General features: G+C 46.3%; 1 protein-coding gene across 2 annotated transcripts in view; it reads left to right on the forward strand.

Moving 5' to 3' along the window:
- The window catches only part of SLC24A3 (solute carrier family 24 member 3), a 503,905-nt gene that overhangs the window by 60,309 nt on the left and 425,025 nt on the right, over positions 1 to 18,571 (forward strand). For both annotated transcript variants that reach the window (XM_032248222.1, XM_032248223.1), the window contains exon 2: positions 6,519 to 6,647. In XM_032248222.1, coding sequence (XP_032104113.1) covers positions 6,519 to 6,647 — 129 coding nt within the window. The remainder of the gene's footprint in view (positions 1 to 6,518; positions 6,648 to 18,571) is intronic.

Genomic DNA, 18,571 nt, shown 5'->3' on the forward strand with positions numbered 1-18,571 from the left:
TGCCTTCACTGAGTTGGTGACATTAGAGGGAGACCGTGACCTAGCCCAAGGGGTTGTTCTCAGCATCTCCTTGCCCACTGGATAGGCTGTGTAAACAGCTCATGAAAGAGAATTTAAACAGAATCCATGGCCTCCTGTGGCTTGGAGATCTTCTCCCAGCCACCTTCTCTTCCCTTCTTTGACTTTCTGGAAGTTTTGAAGCAATCGAGGGGAATGAATGTATGGCCCTTTTAGCCTCCAGCTTCCTTCTCTCCTGCTGGGTTAGGAAAGCTTCATTTGGGGGGCTTCAGCCTCTCCACAATTGGTGCTCCTTTCCAAGGACCATGAACAAAAGCACAGGGAAGCTGTTGCTTCAGCTGGAAAACCCGTGAGAAAAATCCACCTGCATGAAGCCAGGGCCTCCACTGCTCCCCTCTTTACCCACAGAGGGTAAGGACACCAGGCTCATCCTACTGAGACTTTAGGGGGAGGGGCGGGAAAGGGTCATTTGGAGAGCAGTGCTGCTCACTTGAGTCTGCAGAAGGTGTCCGCTGGCTGCGAGATTATGCAAACCTGACCTCCAAGCCCAGGGTGAAGACCTGGGGTGTAGAGAGTGGAGGCAGCTGTGTAAACTGTAGGGTGGGGTATTTATAGCCTTAGTGAGGAGCACCAAACCAGCCTAGAGAGCCTGAGCTAGTGCTGCCGCCCTTGGCTGTGTTTCTTGTGCTGTTAACCGAGTTTTCCAGACATTCTTTCTACAATGTTGCATTCGGCTTTACAAAACTGAGTTTCTATTCTCTGGTTTCTCTTCAGACCGTATCAATCTTTCACCTTTTACATGTCAGTTTCTACATCTGCAAATGGGAGGCTGTTGTCAAGGCTCTCTGAGTGTTTCAGCTTGATGATTTTCTACATCCCAGTTTCAAAAAAAAAGCGGTATTCCAGTTCACAGGGAGGAGAGAGTTAATACGTACCCTCAAGGAACCTGCTCTGCCCCTAAGGCCACTTCCCTGGGCTCCTGGAGCTCTGGGACAGGTGAGAAACACATACCTGAGCCTGGAGCCCTGGCTTGGCTGCTTCACCCCGTCAGCAGCCGCAGAGCAGTTGTCAGCATCCCCTGTAAGAGGATGAAGCAGATGGTACAGGAAGGGTGCCTGGCGCATAGTGAGGGGCATAAAAGATAAGTTTGCTGATGATACAGTAAACTTCCCCATCTGCTGCCACCCAGGTATCTGAAGGAGTTAATCCTCCCATCAGAGAGCAGGCAGCCCCGCCTCTCCACCAGGCCTGGGGCTAGTGTTTGCAACGATTGCAAACCCTATGGGGCAAGGTTCACATAGGAGACAGTGTGTTAATGCTAGGATGAAGGCTGCAAGTCAAGGCTGTTTGTCAGGGGATGTGCAAGGAGATCCATTCTTGGTGTCAGAGATCCTTGGGCTCTCTAAGCCCCTGTTGTGGAGATTAGGGCGGTAGGGTAGGGGGAGGGAGGAGAGAGCACAAGAGGGTGAGCACACAGCTCTGTAATGGAAACTTGGCACCCAGCCTCACTTTGTGTCCTTCCTTAGTGCATGTAGCTTGCTTCTCGAGCTGAGAGCCGGGTTTCCTCCCCTTCCAGCCAGCATCCTGTGCTATCCCCACGGCCCACTCCTGCCCCTTCTTCTCAGAGCCTGCAGTCCTGCAGGATGCCTCCACCCATGACATGTGACATGTGAGCCTGCTGCCTCCTCTTCATCCCCCATCCCTCTCCTGACTAATTAGGCCAACATGCAACTTCCAGGGCCTGGCAGATGAGGAGCCAAGAATGCCGTGGACAAGGGCCAAGTGTTTTTGTTGACATTGCTCAAGTGTAGCTCTGCGGAGCGGCCTCTTTGCTGTAGCAGAGAAGTCCAAGGAAGCTGGGGAGGTGAGCGAAGGGAGAGCAGGGAGCACAGGCAGTGTGGACACCTCTCCATATCCCCTTCACCTTCCCACCCTCCAAGACCTCCCAACTGCCCACCCTCTACCCCTCCTTCCTAAGTGCAAGAAGATAGTCCTCCATGTCAGAATTCGTGCGACCAGCTTGGCCTCTGGGAAATCACACCGAGCAGAGTGTTGTGCACACAGTGGGGCTTTGGAAGTTTCATTCCTTTGTTTGTGAAGCTTTCATGGGTGATGCTCATGCCTCACTGCTGTTCCCAATTCAGCCATGTGTCGCTTAACAGTAGGGACGTGCTCTGAGAAATGCATTGTTAGGTGATTTTGTTCTTGTACCGACATCATAGAGTGTATTTTACATAAACCTGGATGGTATAGCTTATTGCTCCTAGGCTACAAACCTGTACAACACATGACTGACTGTACTGAATCCGGTAGGCAACTGTAAGTATTTATGTATCTAAACATATCTAATACAACAAAAAATATGGTGTTAAAATCTTACGGGGCTGATACCATAGGCAGTGGTAAGTATGTGTCTAAACATATCTAAATACAGCAAAAATATGGTGTTAAAATCTTACAGGGCTGATACTATAGGCAGTGGTAAGTATTTATGTGTCTAAACATATCTAAATACAGCAAAAAATATGGTGTTAAAATCGTTTGGGGCTGACTGTAGTGGCTTATGCATATAATCATCCCAGGACTTTGGGAGGTTGAGAGGGGAGGAACACTTGAGGGCAGAGTTTGAAACCAGCCTGGGCAACATAGTGAGACTCTGTCTCTACAAAAAACAATAGGAGTAGTTGGATGTGGTGGCATGCACTTGCAGTCCTAGATACTGGGGAGGCCGAGGCAGGGGGATCATGCGAGCCTCGGAGTTTGAGGCTGCAGTGCACTATGGCACTCTAGCCTGGGTGACAGAGCCAGATCATGCCGCTAATTAAAAAAGAAAGTCAGGACTACTGTCATATATGCCTCTGACCTTGACAGAAATGTCATTTTGTGGTGCATGACTATAATTTCTGGGGAAACAACCATCTTTGAAATAAGTCCAGTGAGACTTATTTACTACTTCACTGGTAACCTATTATAAGGTGCAGGCTGCATTATTGAGCTACTTTCCTATAGCTGAATAATGAAACCAGGATGGATTTCATCCCATCCCAGGATCTACGAAGAATTTGTCCTTTGGGGTTACTAGACCTGGCTTCAAATCCACATTCTGCTACTTGCTCACTGTGTGACCTTGGACAAGATATTTAACCTCTCTGTCCATCAATTTCCTTATCTGCAAAATGGACCTAGTATTTCCATGTAGGGCTTTTGTCCATGAAGATGAAACATGGTGAAGAATGGAAAGGTTTCTGCATGTAACAGACATTTAGTGAATGGAAGCCACGTGAAGTATGAAATGATAGTTGATGTAGCCGTGGATTGGCTCTAATCTTAGGCAAATAGCTTATCCTCTGACTTATGTACTCTACAGGTGAGTTGACCCCAGAACCAACTGCCTCTTCCTAGCTCAGCAGGAGTTTTGTGAGGACAAATGAACTGTGCTTATAATATTGTCAAACTTGGTTCTCTGTGGGAAGGAAATGAATGCAATGCATTGCTTCATCATTCTTTTCTCAGACTCTGGTCTCTGTGTTATTGTATCAGCTGTCAGTGGTCAAATACATTTTTTATTGAGATAAAAGTTTGTAGGTTTTAAAATTCAGAGGTGCTGCCTTAAGAATCTAATTCCTGAAGATATTGAATCATTATCTTTAAAAATCCTCTAATTTTCTACTACAATAACTGGTTTTATTTTTACATCTCTTAATTGGTATCAGCTTTTCTCTCAGAATTACAGAATCATGGAAACTTGGCACATGAAGGAACTTTGGAAGTCATTGGAAGGGTTACTCCTGCTTCTTTGTAAATCTTTGGGGTCTTCCTGAACATTAAGATTACAGTACCACAAAGCATTTCTCTTCATCCCAGATTTTAAGAACAGTGGAATGGCCATGCTGCTGGCCACAGCATGACTTTTCTTTAGGTACTGTGTGGATGGGCAGATGCCATAGTGCCAGACCCATTTTACTCAGTTCTGACCTCTTCAATGCCAGCTTGTACAGTGCAGCTTCTAGCACCTGCCCCTCATTGCGCAAGGCCTTTTTCTGGGCATCACCTTGGACATCCATGTGGCAGATTGGAAATGCTGGGGGATTAATGTCCTCTTCCATCAGTTTCAACCAGTGTAGACCAGGAGTTGGTAGATGAATACCCAAGCTTCTTCACTGCTTAGGTGTCTCAGACGCATATCTACACCTGCCCCCAGAGCTTTCTAGAGAGATCAGTTTCTAGTTATTCATGTTGGCAACTGACTTAAAATTCACCCTCTATTAGCGTTTCCTGTCCTACTCTGCTCTTCTTGGGATCACCTCCCGTAAAAACCACCTGCTCTCAAACCCTCCTCGTAGGGGCTGCTTCTGGGGAAACCCAGTCTGACACAGAGGGGTTGCTGTTCTCCACACTTTCTGATTATTTGTGATAATATGGGAGCTTAAGGCTACTAACCTTATCATTTCTTCATGAGGTTTTGAAAATTTTTGTCTCTGCTCATCATGATTCTTAATCATATGAAGCAACGATTCAGGTTATCCAAACTGCACAAACGCCTTGCTTTAACCTTGAATTGTCTTTGATATTGTTCTCATAATTTGGGCTAAGCTGATACATGTGGCCGCTATGTAGAATTTTGTATTTCAAGAGTCTGATATTATTGTTTCTTTTCATTAGACTCCTCATCCTTCCTCCATTTTGGGGGAAAAAAAAAACCCTGTGGGGCTTTCCTGGACAAGATGGATAAGCTATAATTTGATATCTTGCTAAATCTACATCTGGTAGCAGGGTCTGTGTTTGAGGAACACCTCAGTTCATGAGCTGCTGATATTATGTGCATCATGTTAGCTTAGGTGAGGTGCCCACAAGGATTGTGATTTCCAGACTCTTCCATGAGTCTCACTTTCTCCTCCTATAAAGGGGGAATAATTATTTTAATGTGTACTCACTGAGCACCTACCCTGAGCCAGCAGTGATCAGGTGCTGGAGAGCAATGTCCACACTCTGTCCTTCTTTCCTGAGCAGTGTTGTGAGGATTGAATTCAATAATGAAGGAGAAACCATTTGGGAAACAGAATCACTGTGGAAGTAGAGAAGAGGGCAGGATGCCCTCCAGCTCTTCAGTGAGGACTTCAGACACCTTGTTGGTATGGCTGGGTGCACCATGTGGCCTTGTGTAAAGGCCACTGTGCCCACTGGTTAGGCCCATATCTTGTGTTTCGATCTATTTTCTGCCCGCGGCGACTCTGGGCACTCAAGAGGCAGCATTGCCTCAGGTCCCTTCTTCTTCAGTGCCAAACCCCTGGAAAGAGCCACTTCGGCAGCTTGGTTTGCGGTCTGTGTCTCCCTGTGACCCCACCTGTCATGTCTCTGCCTTCGTCTTACCTGATCTGTCCATGGTGATCAAGGTTGTTGGCTACTCCTTCCTTCAGGAAGTTCTTTCTGCGTACCTTCCATGACACTTGCTTTCCTTGCTCTTTACCTTCCTTTCATGATCCCTTCCTGAATCCTTTTGGTCTGTCTCCTCTCTGAAGGATATTGCATTCTTCCATTCCTTCTCCCCAGTGCCCCCTCTTCCCCACTGGGAGACCCTATCCATACATGTGCCTTCCACCCTTCCACTCACATTTGCACAGGTGGCATACCTCCCTGTCTGTACCCTGCAGGCTCTTCAAACTCAGCATGCCCCAGACAGAATGCACTGCACTGCCCCTTTCAGTGTACTCTCTAGCTTGTGTTCTTTCTTCTGGCATCTCCATTCCCACAGTCATTGTACCCCTGAGCCCTGTTACCTGCATTCCCAACCTATTCTTTCCTACTTCATGCCTGCATCTCTTGTTCAGTGGAAACTTGCTGTGTGTCACTCACGGGCCTATGCTTTGGGGATGGCAAATTATGTCTTCACTTGATAATCCCCAGAAGCAGATCCTGACTCCTGATGCATATTCAATGGTGGGTGGTTTATTTGGGGGCTGGTTTCAGGAGATACTGGCAGGGGCTAGACCTCAGTGGGCTGGAGCCAGCTCTTACTGACTCAGTGGAGCTGATGGTGTCCATCTCTTCCAAACTCCATTTTCAATGATGTCATGTTGGTAGTGTGGTATTGGCTACAATGGAAATAGTGACACCATGGAAATTAGCCAATGGCTATAAATCAGGGCTTTTTCCCCCCTTCAAGAGTTGGTTGTTAAACATTTCTCAGCGTGTCACTGGGAGCAGGGAATTGAGACAGGGAAGGGGGAGCAGCTGATCAAGTGTGCTTTATCAAGAGAGTTATACAATAGACAACTGGAGCTTGATCCCACTGGGAAGAATCTAGAATCCAGTTAAGCGCACACACCTTAAAGTCATCCCACTGGCGCGGCAAGGAATCCCTCAGGCAGCTAGAAGCAGGGTGGCTTGGGGGTGCAGGCAGGGCTGAGCAAGTGTTGGCTGATCAGGGCACTGGGCACACAGCGTCTGCAGAGGCTGGAGCCCAGCTGTGAGTGATGTGTGGTTATTCTTTGTCTCCCCAGAGCTTGACCTCATGGACCTCATAGGGGAAGACAGAAAGTGGATGATGGGGAGGAAGCTGATGCAGGTGAACGACACTCTGACTTCCGAAGATGCCGGTCTCCGGAGCAGCAAGAACTGCACCGAACCAGGTAACAGTGCTGACTACTCATGGGCAGTGGCTGTCATTTTCTCTGGTTATGACTGAGGAAGAGCCAGCCTCCTGTGTGTTTTCTTAGAATTTTAATCCAGAGAGCCTCTAAGGACGTTTAGGACGGGAGTCTAAGAAACTTACAGGTGACATCCTAAGGGACTATCGAGGTGTGTTTCGACCTCTGTGTTCTTTTCCTACTGGAGCTGGGGGCAAGTCAGAGACATCAATCCTCCTAATGTGGCACTGAGATCAGATGTGGAGGCCGGTGCTGCCAAGTGAGAAACTGAGGCAGGAGCAGGATGGGTGAGGGTGTTCTGTGGTCACCTTTGCTTTGATCGCTGGGGTCCTCTCTGGCTGGTTTTTAATCAGGAGTCTCGTTTCTATCACAATGGAGACACAGGGATTGAGCCAGATACTCATGCGCAATGTTGATATTCTTGAAAGAGGTGAATTTTCATTTACTGGTTGTAAGATTTGATACTTGTTGTGGCATTCCTCGGGAAGATATATGGAACATTTTATCACTAATGTTTGAACTGAAAAATAAAACAAACACAAAGCAGATCAAAGGGAGTGAGGAGTGGTGAGGACTCAGCCCACCAAACCTCGGCCCCTCTGGATGAATGAGGTCCCTGAAGGTTTAGACCTGGAGTTGGCGAACTTGTTCTGGAAAGGGCCATACAATAAACACTGTAGGCTTTGCAGGCCACATATCGCATCTGAAGTGTATTCTTAAAAGAATTTTTTATAATGCTTTATCAATTTAAAAACCATTCTTAGCTCACAGGTCTGTGGCCATATTTTGCTGCTCTGACTTGGACCCCGAAGGTCTCTGGGGTCTTCCTTCCTTGCCTGGTGGGGACTTGGCCTCATGTATGCCACTGTCAAGGGCCCAGGAGCTCAAGGACATGCTCATCCTACATCCAAAGGCCTGTCTCATATCTAGTGTCACATGGAAGGATATAAACAATCTCAATTGTGGCCCAAAGAACGACAGACCGTTGAGTACAGAAGGCATGTCAGGGAATTGCGGGTCTACAATCTGTTGGGAAGATGGGTGGAAGTGCCCTTCCCCCACGGTACTTAGACTCTTAACAATCAGCTTTCAAGCAAAGCTGAAAATAATTAAAAATAGATTATCTGCCACATCCCCACCACAAAAAATCCCCTAGGTAGTCTATGCTCCTCAAGCTGGAGAATCCAAGGGTTACTGTGGCTGTTGTTCTATGCTCACAAGGAACATTTTTCACTTGAAAGTGAAGCAGCACATGGGCAGCCACGTGAGCTAGAAATGAAAATGGGCACGAAGGGTCCCCACTGAGGGGCTGAGCCATGTGCATTCTAAGAAATAGAGATTTCCAAGGACTGTCCTGAAAAGGCGTGGCAGTGACGGCACAGGTTCTGTGCCAAGAACAGATCTAGCTCTGTAGTCAAATAGTTTTCACCATCTTTCTCCAACTAGTAAGTTGATGAATATTAATCAGCTAATAGTATTAGAAGGCCAAGTTGTCACTTCTGGTGTGGGAGAGAATGGAGTCAGACAGAACATGGTGACCAGCCCTGAGCATTAGGTTCAGCCACATGCAGAACCAGCAAGGATGGGGGGATTCCGTTCCCTGTTGCTGGAGGTTGGGGTTGGTCTCTCTGTGAGTAGCATTGTTCGCCGTCTTGGGAAATGCCTTTCTCAGAGTGACAGATGTAGAAGCATAAAGTGCATTAAAAGTCGTTCCAGAAGAGGAAATGACTCACCCTCACAGATGGAAAAGAAAATGTCTAGGTAGATAAAAAGAACGCAAACCCAGGACCTGCCCGTGTTGGCGGGGCACCCAGGGAAAGGGAGGAGAGGAAAGGCTTCAGGAGGAATATGGGAGGAAGCAAAAGTGAGCTGAGTCATGCTGCATTTGGCAGGTCCGAAGGGGATATGGAATCAGGTGGGACAATCTTGAATTCCTCACCTGCAGACCAAAAGGACTGGGCTTAGTTTCTGGGGCCCTTGATTCAAAACTAAATTCCACAGGGCAGATGATCATGCTTGAAACAGGAGAAGTTCTGTTCAAATCCTAACACACAAGGGCTGGCTCAGAACCCATGTACTTCATGAAGCTTGCTTGGACCCCCAGACTGCAGCATTCTTTTCTGACTGCTGCTGGTATAAAATGTCTCCATATGCGCTGTCCAGTATGGACATTCAATGGCAATTTCAATTGAAATGAATAAAAATCAACTAAAATTAAATATTCAGATTCTCCATTGCACCAACTACATGTCAGATACTCAATAGTAGGATCACAGATGACAGCACAGGTCCCAAAACATTTCCACCAACACAGAAGGGGCTATTAGACAGACTGGTCAGATCTTGCAGTTGTCTTTGAACATATAGATGTATCTCCTGTCTTTCCAGCCCAACTGCAAACATATCAAGGGGGCAGAGCAAATATGTAAATCTGAGAGCCTTGTCTCTGACCTGGGTCTTAGAGTCACACCCACCTGAAGCTGTGGGCCTTGGCCAAATAGCCAGGTTCTCTGAGTCTCTGCGTGCTTCTCTGTGAAGTTGACATCATCATTCTGACCTTTCATGCCTGCTGTGAGAATTGGGAATGAAGTAAAACAGTGTGCCCAGCTTAGTGCCCTGGGTTTGATGGCCCCATAGTTGGAGTGTATTTGTGAATTTCCTACCCTTTGTCCTGAGGCATAATTATGGGTGGGGCACAGTGCAAGATTCCTAGAGCAACATTCTTCAGCTACTCCCTCCAAGAGAGTGTGTCAACAGGCCACACCACAGGTAGCTCAGGTCTGAATAGACCTTCAGCTGGACAGGGAGGCCTCAGTGCCATCTTCCCATATAGGCAAGCCCCGAGGACCTCAGACATGGCATTGAGTGCCATCACCTCTGCTGCATCGACTATTTCTAACAACAGGATCAGAACATTGCCTCAAACACACTGAGCCCTGGTTACCTCCATGCCCTTACCAGACTGCTCTCGAAGTGGCTTCTCAGTCTGGACTGGACAGATATTTTATGAAAAAAGTTGAGAGCTAAAGCGCCCATTTAGAAGCATCCTGATTTAGAAGCATTATTTTAATAATATTCATCTTCTCTACCTTATTATTGGGTGAAAGGATTGAGCAGGAGTGAGCTAAAGGCAGGTTCATTCTAGAACATTGTTCAAATTTTCTTAAGGGGGCCTGGGCACAATGAATATTACTTGTGCTGGTTAAATATAGTGCTGTCTGCCCTCGAAAATCTTAAATAGAGGGCTAGGAAGTGAGCTCTGTGGTTCCAGCAAATCTTAAATAGAGGGCTAGGAAGTGAGCTCCGTGGTTCTGGCAAATCTTAAATAGAGGGCTAGGAAGTGAGCTCCGTGATTCCGGCCTCTCTCCCTTCCTATTCGTGATGATGTCCATGGCAGCAGTACACTTAACAGAGCCTGTGGAGCAGGCTTCACTCTGTGCTTGGAGGAGTGAGGATTTACACAGAGACTTGAGCGTTCGGGGGTGCAATGTGAGTCCTGGTTGTCTGAGTTAGGGTGGCAAGGTCACAGTCAGGAGTTAATTTAGCATTTGCATGCCCACCTGCCACTTGTGATGTCATGGGGCTCCTCAGACTGTGCTTTCAGAAGCCCTGGCTTTAGATGCATAGAAGAAGGCTGTAGATTCAGAGACTGGAGATGGAATTACCTCTATTCTGGTTATAGTCGCTGTTGGGGCATGGGGCTGGTTTGCCTCTCAGATGACCATTTCCTCACCCATAAAATAGATCTTCAACTATGTTTATCCCTTCGCTTGCACAAATCCACTTATTCCTAGAAATTTTAAGAATAGAAATTCAAGAAAACTTCTTCCCCAAGACACTCTCCCATTCCCCTTAGTAATTGCTGTGTTTGCAGAATTCCGTGCCATATCTCAAGCCTTCCTCTACTCTCTCTCCCCTCCCCCCTTCCCTCTCCCATGCCTTCTCCCCTTCTCCCTGTCTGAAAAGCCCCAGAGTGCCCAGTTTTGGTGCCAGAGGAAGCCCAGAGTGCTGTCTTCCTATGACAGCTGCTACTTTAAGGATATATTGGTTTATACATTTTCTGCTTTTAAAAAATGGCGCTGGTCGTGGTGACCCATGTCTGTAATCCCAGCACTTTGGGAGGGCAAGGCGGGTGGATCACTTGAGGCCAAGAGTTAGAGACCAGCCTGGGCAACATGGTGAAACCCTGTCTCTATAAAATCTACAAAAATTAGCCGGGTGTGGTGGCACAAGATACTTGGGGGGCTAAGTTGGAAGGACCAATTGAGCCTGGGAGATGGAGTTGCAGTGAGCTGAGATCATGTCACTGCACTCCAGCCTGGGTGACAGAATGAGACCCTATCTCAAAAAAAAAAAAAAAAAATTTCCTTCACCCCTTGAAGACCTTAGTTTTGGTGGAAATTTGTGATTTTTTTTTTTTTTAAACCCAGAACTGCATGAATAATACTGACCTCCGGGCTCCAATTTTTCTTTGTGATTTTTCCAGCTCTCTGTGAATTTTTAAGGTTGTTTTCTTAGCCTGACACTGCCGATTTCATCTGAAGCCTGGAAACATTTTTTTTTTTTTCTTTTGGCAAGTAACACTTGAAACTGTTTACTCAGATGACCTATTAAGAGAAATTTAACTTTCAATAAATTTGATCCATGGAAAATTAAGTTAGCTAAATGTAATATTAAGGATGGTAGACAACTGTAGTAGAAATGAATTCTTTGTGGTATTTATTTGTACACTTTGCAGAATTTTATTTATATACTTTTCAGTCTGTCTCCGGAAAAATTTATCATCTTTTTGTTTCTGAGTCTTTGATATTTTAAGGAAATGAGCTTTCCCTCAGAGTGCTTTTTTCAGATGGACTTTGAAAGAAAGAAAATATTTAAAATGATGGCCTTTGGCGTGGGCCTCACTGCGAGACTGCTGGATTTCCTTTGATAATGGATCATCCCAATCTGTCTGGCTTAGCTGGGCCTAAGACCTCTGAAGGTGAAGAGGACACTCGGCCTCTGTTTCAAGACCAAGGTCAGGTTGACGGGGCACTACCGTAAGGGGATGGTCAGGAGTGCCTACAGGTCAGGTGTTGGCTGGAATGGCCAGAAGCCACATATTCTAACTGTTAAATGTAGACCGCAGTCGAGGAGGGAAACCGGAAGTCCATATGGGAGAAGCAACAGGAGGGTAGGTTCAAGGGGTGCGTAAACAGAACTGGAGCCCAGGCACAGACCAGCAAGCAGAACACATGAGTACTGGCCATGAACAGTGTCAGGATCCCACTGTTTGGGGTTTAAACTGTAACATCAGGGCGGGCTGGCTTAAAATTACAGGCTAGACATGACCAGTCTACAAAGCATGATAGGGCCAACATTCTCATCTTTTACATGAAAAAACTAAGAACCAGAGGGGATAAACAACCTACCCAAGGTCACCGGGCTTTTTAGAAGTGAAGTAGGGCTACCCAACACCCGTGCAGTGCTTAATACCTGTTAATAATGGAATAGAAAATCTGAGGTCTCCACAATCTAGAGCAGCACTGTCCAATAGGAAGGTGATGCGAACTACAAGCATAATTTTAGATTTTCTATTAGCTACGGTACAAAAGCACAAGGAAACAGGTGCAATTAATTTTAATATTATGTTTTGTTCAACCAAATGTTTCCAAAATATTAGAAATGACAAATTGCAATCAGGTTAGTGTGGTGTTATTGGTGGGTTTGAACCCAAGAAAAGAACTAAATTTAAAGACTTAAAATTCATCTATGCATTATTTCACTAGCTCAAATAACTTTAACTTCTTTCTGAAGTTGTAATTCTCATAATGATTCAAATCATGGCTGCTGACATTCTTAAGTGGAACAGATTTGAAAATAATGTGATCTGCTTTTTAATGTGTTTCAAACTGAGTTTTTGCAACACAGACCACAGAGCTGACCACTGAATTAGTTAGATAGGGTAATAGTAGTGGCTGTAACAGAGAAATCCTACAGATTTGTGGGTTTACACGAGAGAAGCTTCTTTCTTTCTCGTGAAGTGTTCTAGTCTATAGTTGCACCTGTCGCAAGAAGGGGTCCATGGACTCTGGATTCCTATATCTTTAGGCTTTCCGCTCCTCAACTTGACTTCCAAGGTTGCTGTGCTTCTTTGGATTAAGGGGAAAGGGTATGGAGGATGTGAGGTAGCGGGGTTCTATGGACTAGATGCTCACTGCTGTTCACATTCCATTGGCAGAGCTCAGTCACTTGACAACCTCTAACCTCAAGGGAGGCTGGGCCATGTACATCAGTGGAATGTAGAAAGAAGAGAAAACAGGTTTAGTGAACTGCTAACTAGTCTCTGTTACATTCATTTCTTCCAAGCTTGTTTCTTTTTGAAAAAGCAACTTTTCCAATTTTTCTTTTTGTTTATCTTATTTCAAAAGCCAAATACCCCCATTACAGAAAAATCATAACCCAAATTTATGTCTTCCAAGCCTGGCTATAGCTCTTGGCTTAACTTCGTTATTCTTGCTGCATCAAGTGAAACAATTTGATTCTCTTTTTACCTTGGGTGGGTCATCAGTGAAGTAGAAATTGTCCCTGTGGTGCCATTTGCAAATTGCATCTTTTCTTTGATAATAAAAGAACCCTGGGAAAAATAATGAATGCTTTTGTATAGATGAAGTCATTGGGCAATTGTGTGGAAAGAACTCAGGTTCTGGAGTAAATCCTAAATCCCAATTCCATCACTTTCGACCTACGTGATGCCAAGTGGCTTCCTAAATTCTTTGGACCTCATTTCCACCCTCTGTAAAATGTAAATTAAGATGCCTTCCTCCCAGGCTTGTGGTAATCATTCAGTGAAGTAAGCTTTGCAGAGCAGCTGGGCCTTCAGGCATACTATGTGCTTAATAAATTGTAGCCACGTTATCTTTGCTACCAGGAATACAAGATAGACTGATGGGAGATTATTTATAGGGGCTTTACCACTCTGCAATAACACCAGAACTTTGTAGGATTAAGATTGTTTTAATGATGAATAGATTATTTAGTGTCATTCAGCAATAATACCACATTCTTACAGGTTGGTCTGCATGTTGGAGACATCAGTGGTATTAACTACGAGGCTTCTGACTATTAAGTTTCTGGCCTAAGAGTCCGCTATGTAAACAAACAGGATGAAATAGGGAGTGGAGGATTTTCTACTTTATACTAATGTAGAGTTTAAAAGTCTCAGGCTGTAGGAGAAAGGGCCAGACACTATTTGTTTTTTCTAGCTTTGACATCCCTTTAGGGCATTTCGATTGGGGCATTTTTTAAAACACTGTAAAAGCAGCCCAGGCAGCCTAATCTGGTGAGTAGTGTCTGGAATCTTTCTGAAACACAGGTAAAGGATGGTGAGCTCTGCTCTTAGATGCAGAGATTTTGTAGATCTATTTGTAAGGTACTTAAGACGTTTCAAAGCATTTTCACATTCATTAGCTCATTAGAAGATGTTTGGCCCTTGGAACAAATACCTCAAGGTCGGGAAGCACGGTATTATGATGCCCAGTTGAGAGTCTGAGAGCAAAGCAAGTTGGGTTAAAGAATTGAGAATTCAGAGTCATGAATGCAAAAACAAGCCGAGGGGTTATTGTTTCTAGTGGCTTCTAAACCCTTTTCCTCTAAGCCAGGGCTCAGCAAACAAGAGCCCTTGGCTACAGTGGGCCTGTCGATTGCCTTTGTGAACAAAGTTTTATTGGAATACAGCCACACACAGCCATTTATGTGTTGTCTATGGCAGCTTTTGCTCTATGCAGGCTGAGCTGAGTAGTTGCAACACAGACCCAGACCACAGGGCTTGAAAAGCTTAAAATATTTTTTCCTGGTCTTTACAGAAATGCTTGCTGCCGTCCCTTGTTCCGGGCTCTTTGACGGATGCCTCATGTACTCTGCAGGGGAGGTTGAGGCAGGAATGACATTTCCAAAGACCTCTCTACTCTCCCTGATCCTTCCCCAGATACTGCCTGTGCCAAATTGCATATTTTTAATATCACCCCTGGGCTGGGGGATCTGTGATTCATGTACTCTCGCCTCCTCCCGCCCCAATCCACTGACATACAATCAAAAAGCTCCAACATTTTTCCACCCATACGTTAGGCGTCTGTTAAAATTTTATCTGAAGTGTAAAAGTTTACGCCCTAAGAGAGCTTGAAACCATGGGTCTGGAATACCCCCTTGTTCCACAGCATCTGGGTGTCCAGACCACATGTCTAGCACTCATTATACCTTGGAATTGCTTTCCTCTTGGGTTCCAGAGTGAAGCAGCCATTTGGGACTGTCCGCCTGTACTTCCAGCTTGCTCTGCCTGAGGGCAGTTTTCCCAGAGCTCATCTCATAGGCATCTCTGGAGCAGTGAACAATGCACTAAACCGTGCATATAGGCCATGGGTGTTGCAGTGGGGTTCTGGGAACACCCACCCTGGGGCAATGGAGAGCCTACAAGGGAAGCCACCTCCTGGCCCCAGTGCACCCTTTGGCTGCACTGTGGCTTATGACAATGATAAGCCACATACTGCTGCTTCCTCCTGGTCTAGGAGCACATGTGGCCATGGCCATGTCTCCAGCCCTTTGGAGTTCACTCCCACTACCTGACTCTCTACTCCAAGCTTTGGCTGTGTGATCAGCCTTAGGTCACATAATCTGGGTTGCCAGGCGGGCTCTGTTCTGCCCCCATCTAAGTTCTCTCTGATGTCTTAGGACCAGCAGCAGCAGCAGTTCCTGGGTGCCTGTTACAAATGCTCATCCCTGGGCTGTACCTGACCCCTGTTAGATTGGAATCTCTGGGAGGCAGGCCCAGCCACCTGAGTTTTACAAGCCCTCTAGTGTGAGGACCCCTGTCTTAGCTCATTGGAGGCATCTGTGGAGATGCCAGGTCCACCCCAGGCCAAAAAATCCGAGTCTCTGGGACTGGGAAACAGGCATCAGAGGTTTTTAAGTTTCCAGGGGGTTAGGGGCTGAGTGTTTGTGTCCCCACCAGTATTTATTTTTTTGAAATTCTAACTCTCAAGATGATAGTGTTAGAAGGTGGAGCTTCTGGAAGGTGATTAGGCCATGAGAACAGTGCCCTCAGGAATGGGATTTAGTGTTCTTATAAAAGAGGCCTGAGAGAAACCCCTCACTCCTTCCAGCATGTGAGGCTACAGTGAGAAAGTGTCATCTATGAACCATAATACAGGCCCTCCACCAGACACCAAACCTGCCAGCATCTTGATCTTGGACCTCCCAGCCTTCAGAGCTGTGAGAAATAAACTTCTGTTGTTTATAAGCCACCCAGTCTACGGTGTTCTGTTACAGCAGCCTGAACGGTAGGTGAGAATGGCAGCCTGAAACCCATCTCTGTGCATGGGCATTCTCTGTCAAGCTGGCTGAGGGGAGAATAGCTGGGCTTGCCAGCCCTAGGACCTTCAACAAGCTGGCAAACAGATGAATAAAAGGAGAGCGCCAGCCACGTGCAAGACACCAAACCTGTCCTCCTGCAGGGTCCACGTGTGTTCACCACTCCTCCCAATCCCCGTGAACATTCTGTTTCTTACTCCATCTTGGAGATCACGGGTTTTGTTTCCAAACTTTCTTGCCCTGGGAAATAGCAGGGTGTGTTTCACCCTAGCTACATTTTAAAATCTCTGTGTGTTGAAGTGGTGGAGAAGGAATGTTCCTGCCTTGTCCTATTGGTGGGTCTAATCTCACCTTCTGGTCCTCAGTTACATCAGCGCTCACCATTCCCACCCACTCAGAAGCCAGGGCCAGCCAAGGTGCAGGGCGAGGTGCCCGTGGGGCTAAGGGCAGGGCCTTGGGGTGCATCTCCTGGATGCTCTCTGACACTCTCAGGCCTGGGTAGACTCTGGTGCTTCAGGGTGGAGTGAGGCCCAGGGAGGCCCAGGTAGGCCTGGTCTCTCTCCTCAAAGGCTCTCTAGGCCTGACACGTTTCTCAGAAGGCTCCATGAACAATGGCAGTGGCTTGGCTGAGGACTGTGAGGGTCAGGGATGGTCTGAGCTACCCCAGGAGTGCACTTTGGATAGAGGCGCGGAGCATAGGCTATCCTTGGTTAGAGGGCCACAGCCATCCCATAGTTTGTGTGCCCTGAGGTAGGCCCCACTGAGGCCCAGGACTATGTTCACATTCCACCTTGGAGGGTAAGTTTAAATAGGTACATGTCTAGGCTATCCTATGGGTGCTGAAATTTCTATAATAGAACAATAACATCTCTGAATTAAAGATTAGCAGCCTTTTTTAGAAGCTGATTCAGAACAAAATGAATTTGGGCCCAGCACAGCGGTTCATCCATCCCTGTCAAAACCTTTGTGCCACGAGCTCAGCCTGGCTTTCCAGCCCTGGACCTGCAGGAGACCTCAGGGCTCACTCAGTGTCCATGTTGTTGGGATCAGGGACACTGATGTGAAAAAAACGTAAAGAAAAAGTCAGCAAGCTGCAGACCCCTGGGACAGGCCACTCTGGAAGGAGCAAAGGACTGGTTCCAAAGAGCGGGCTAGACTCAATGAAATTTCTGTGACTTCAACTGATAAATGGGCACTCACAGTACCCACCCTGTCTTGGGGTCATGAGGGAACCTTTTGGATAGATAAGGAGAGGCCACATTTTGTAATTGTTGGTACTTATGAGCAGAGTGAGAGATGTAGGGCCTGGGCTCTACAGGCATGGGGAGGACCCATGGGCTTTGGGACCCTGGACCAGCTGCGTAATCTCTCAAAGCCTTGATTTCCTTCCCTGAGAAGTGGGGATCATTCATGGGACAAACAGGGTCAGTGGAATAAAGCATGTCAAGTCTTTAACACACAGCTAGTGCTTGGCCCCTGAGTGGATGCCCATTTCCCAAGCACCCACTTTGTATCAGTCCTGAGGGGTCCTGCAAATAGAGTCTAGTTTGTTACACTTAAGAGACTGTGGTTATTATGCCGCTGATTCCTTTCTCTGATTTTTTGGGCGTAGGAGTTTTCTACTATGGGAGTCAGGTAAAATGAATCTGACAGGCACTAATACTATAAAAACCCAGGCGGAAAGTAAAAATAGTCTTAGTTGTCAAAGCATAGAAGCTAGTCACATGAACAGCCTGTCAGTATCAAGATGAGCCTCCCCGTGGAGGTTTTCCTGGGGAATGGGAATTCCACTTCTGCTGAAATCTTGTTGACTTGCCCCAGGTGAATCCATAGAAAAATCAAGGATGGTGGAGATTTGGTTCTTTAGGCCGAGTATGCAGACTGGGTGTATAGAATGGATAGCAGTGGTCGCAGGGGTGAGGTTGAGGGGCAGAAGCAGGTGGGAAAGGAGGGCTTGATCTGCACTTAACTCTGACCTTTTTGTCCTAGTCTGCTTGGGCTGCTAAAACAAAATGTCATAGACTGAATGTCATCTAAACAGCAGAAATTCATTGCTTACACTTCTGGAGACTAGAAGTCCAAGGTCAAGGCACTGGTAGATTCATTGTCTGGTGAGGGCATGTTTCCGGTTCATGAGATAGTGCCTTCCCACTCTATCATCACACCGAGGAAGGGGCAAGGGAGCTCTTGGGAGTCTCTTTTCTAGATTTAGGAATCCCATTCCTAATCACCTTCCCAAAGGTCCTGCCCCTTGCCGTGGGGGTTAGGAATTTAACATGAGAATCTGGGGGAAACGTAAGCAAGAAGACCATAGCACCCTTGCATCCATAGGACCATTGAGGTGGGAGGCTGCCATTTGGACAATGTCTTTCCACATTCCAGCACACAGTTTCCCCACTGCCTGCTCCATTTTAATCACAAATACTAGACCAACTTATTAAATTCAATTATTTAATACTGAAATTAAAGGAAGGAAAGTTGTAATGCAGCTGCACCTCACCTCTATCAACCATTTTTACCCAGTCGCCCTGGACATTGGCCCCTTTGTGGAGTCATTTTGT

Source organism: Sapajus apella, unplaced genomic scaffold, assembly GCF_009761245.1.
Source record: "Sapajus apella isolate SASKATOON/1434 unplaced genomic scaffold, GSC_monkey_1.0 scaffold65, whole genome shotgun sequence".
In the NCBI taxonomy this organism is placed as follows: domain Eukaryota; kingdom Metazoa; phylum Chordata; class Mammalia; order Primates; family Cebidae; genus Sapajus; species Sapajus apella.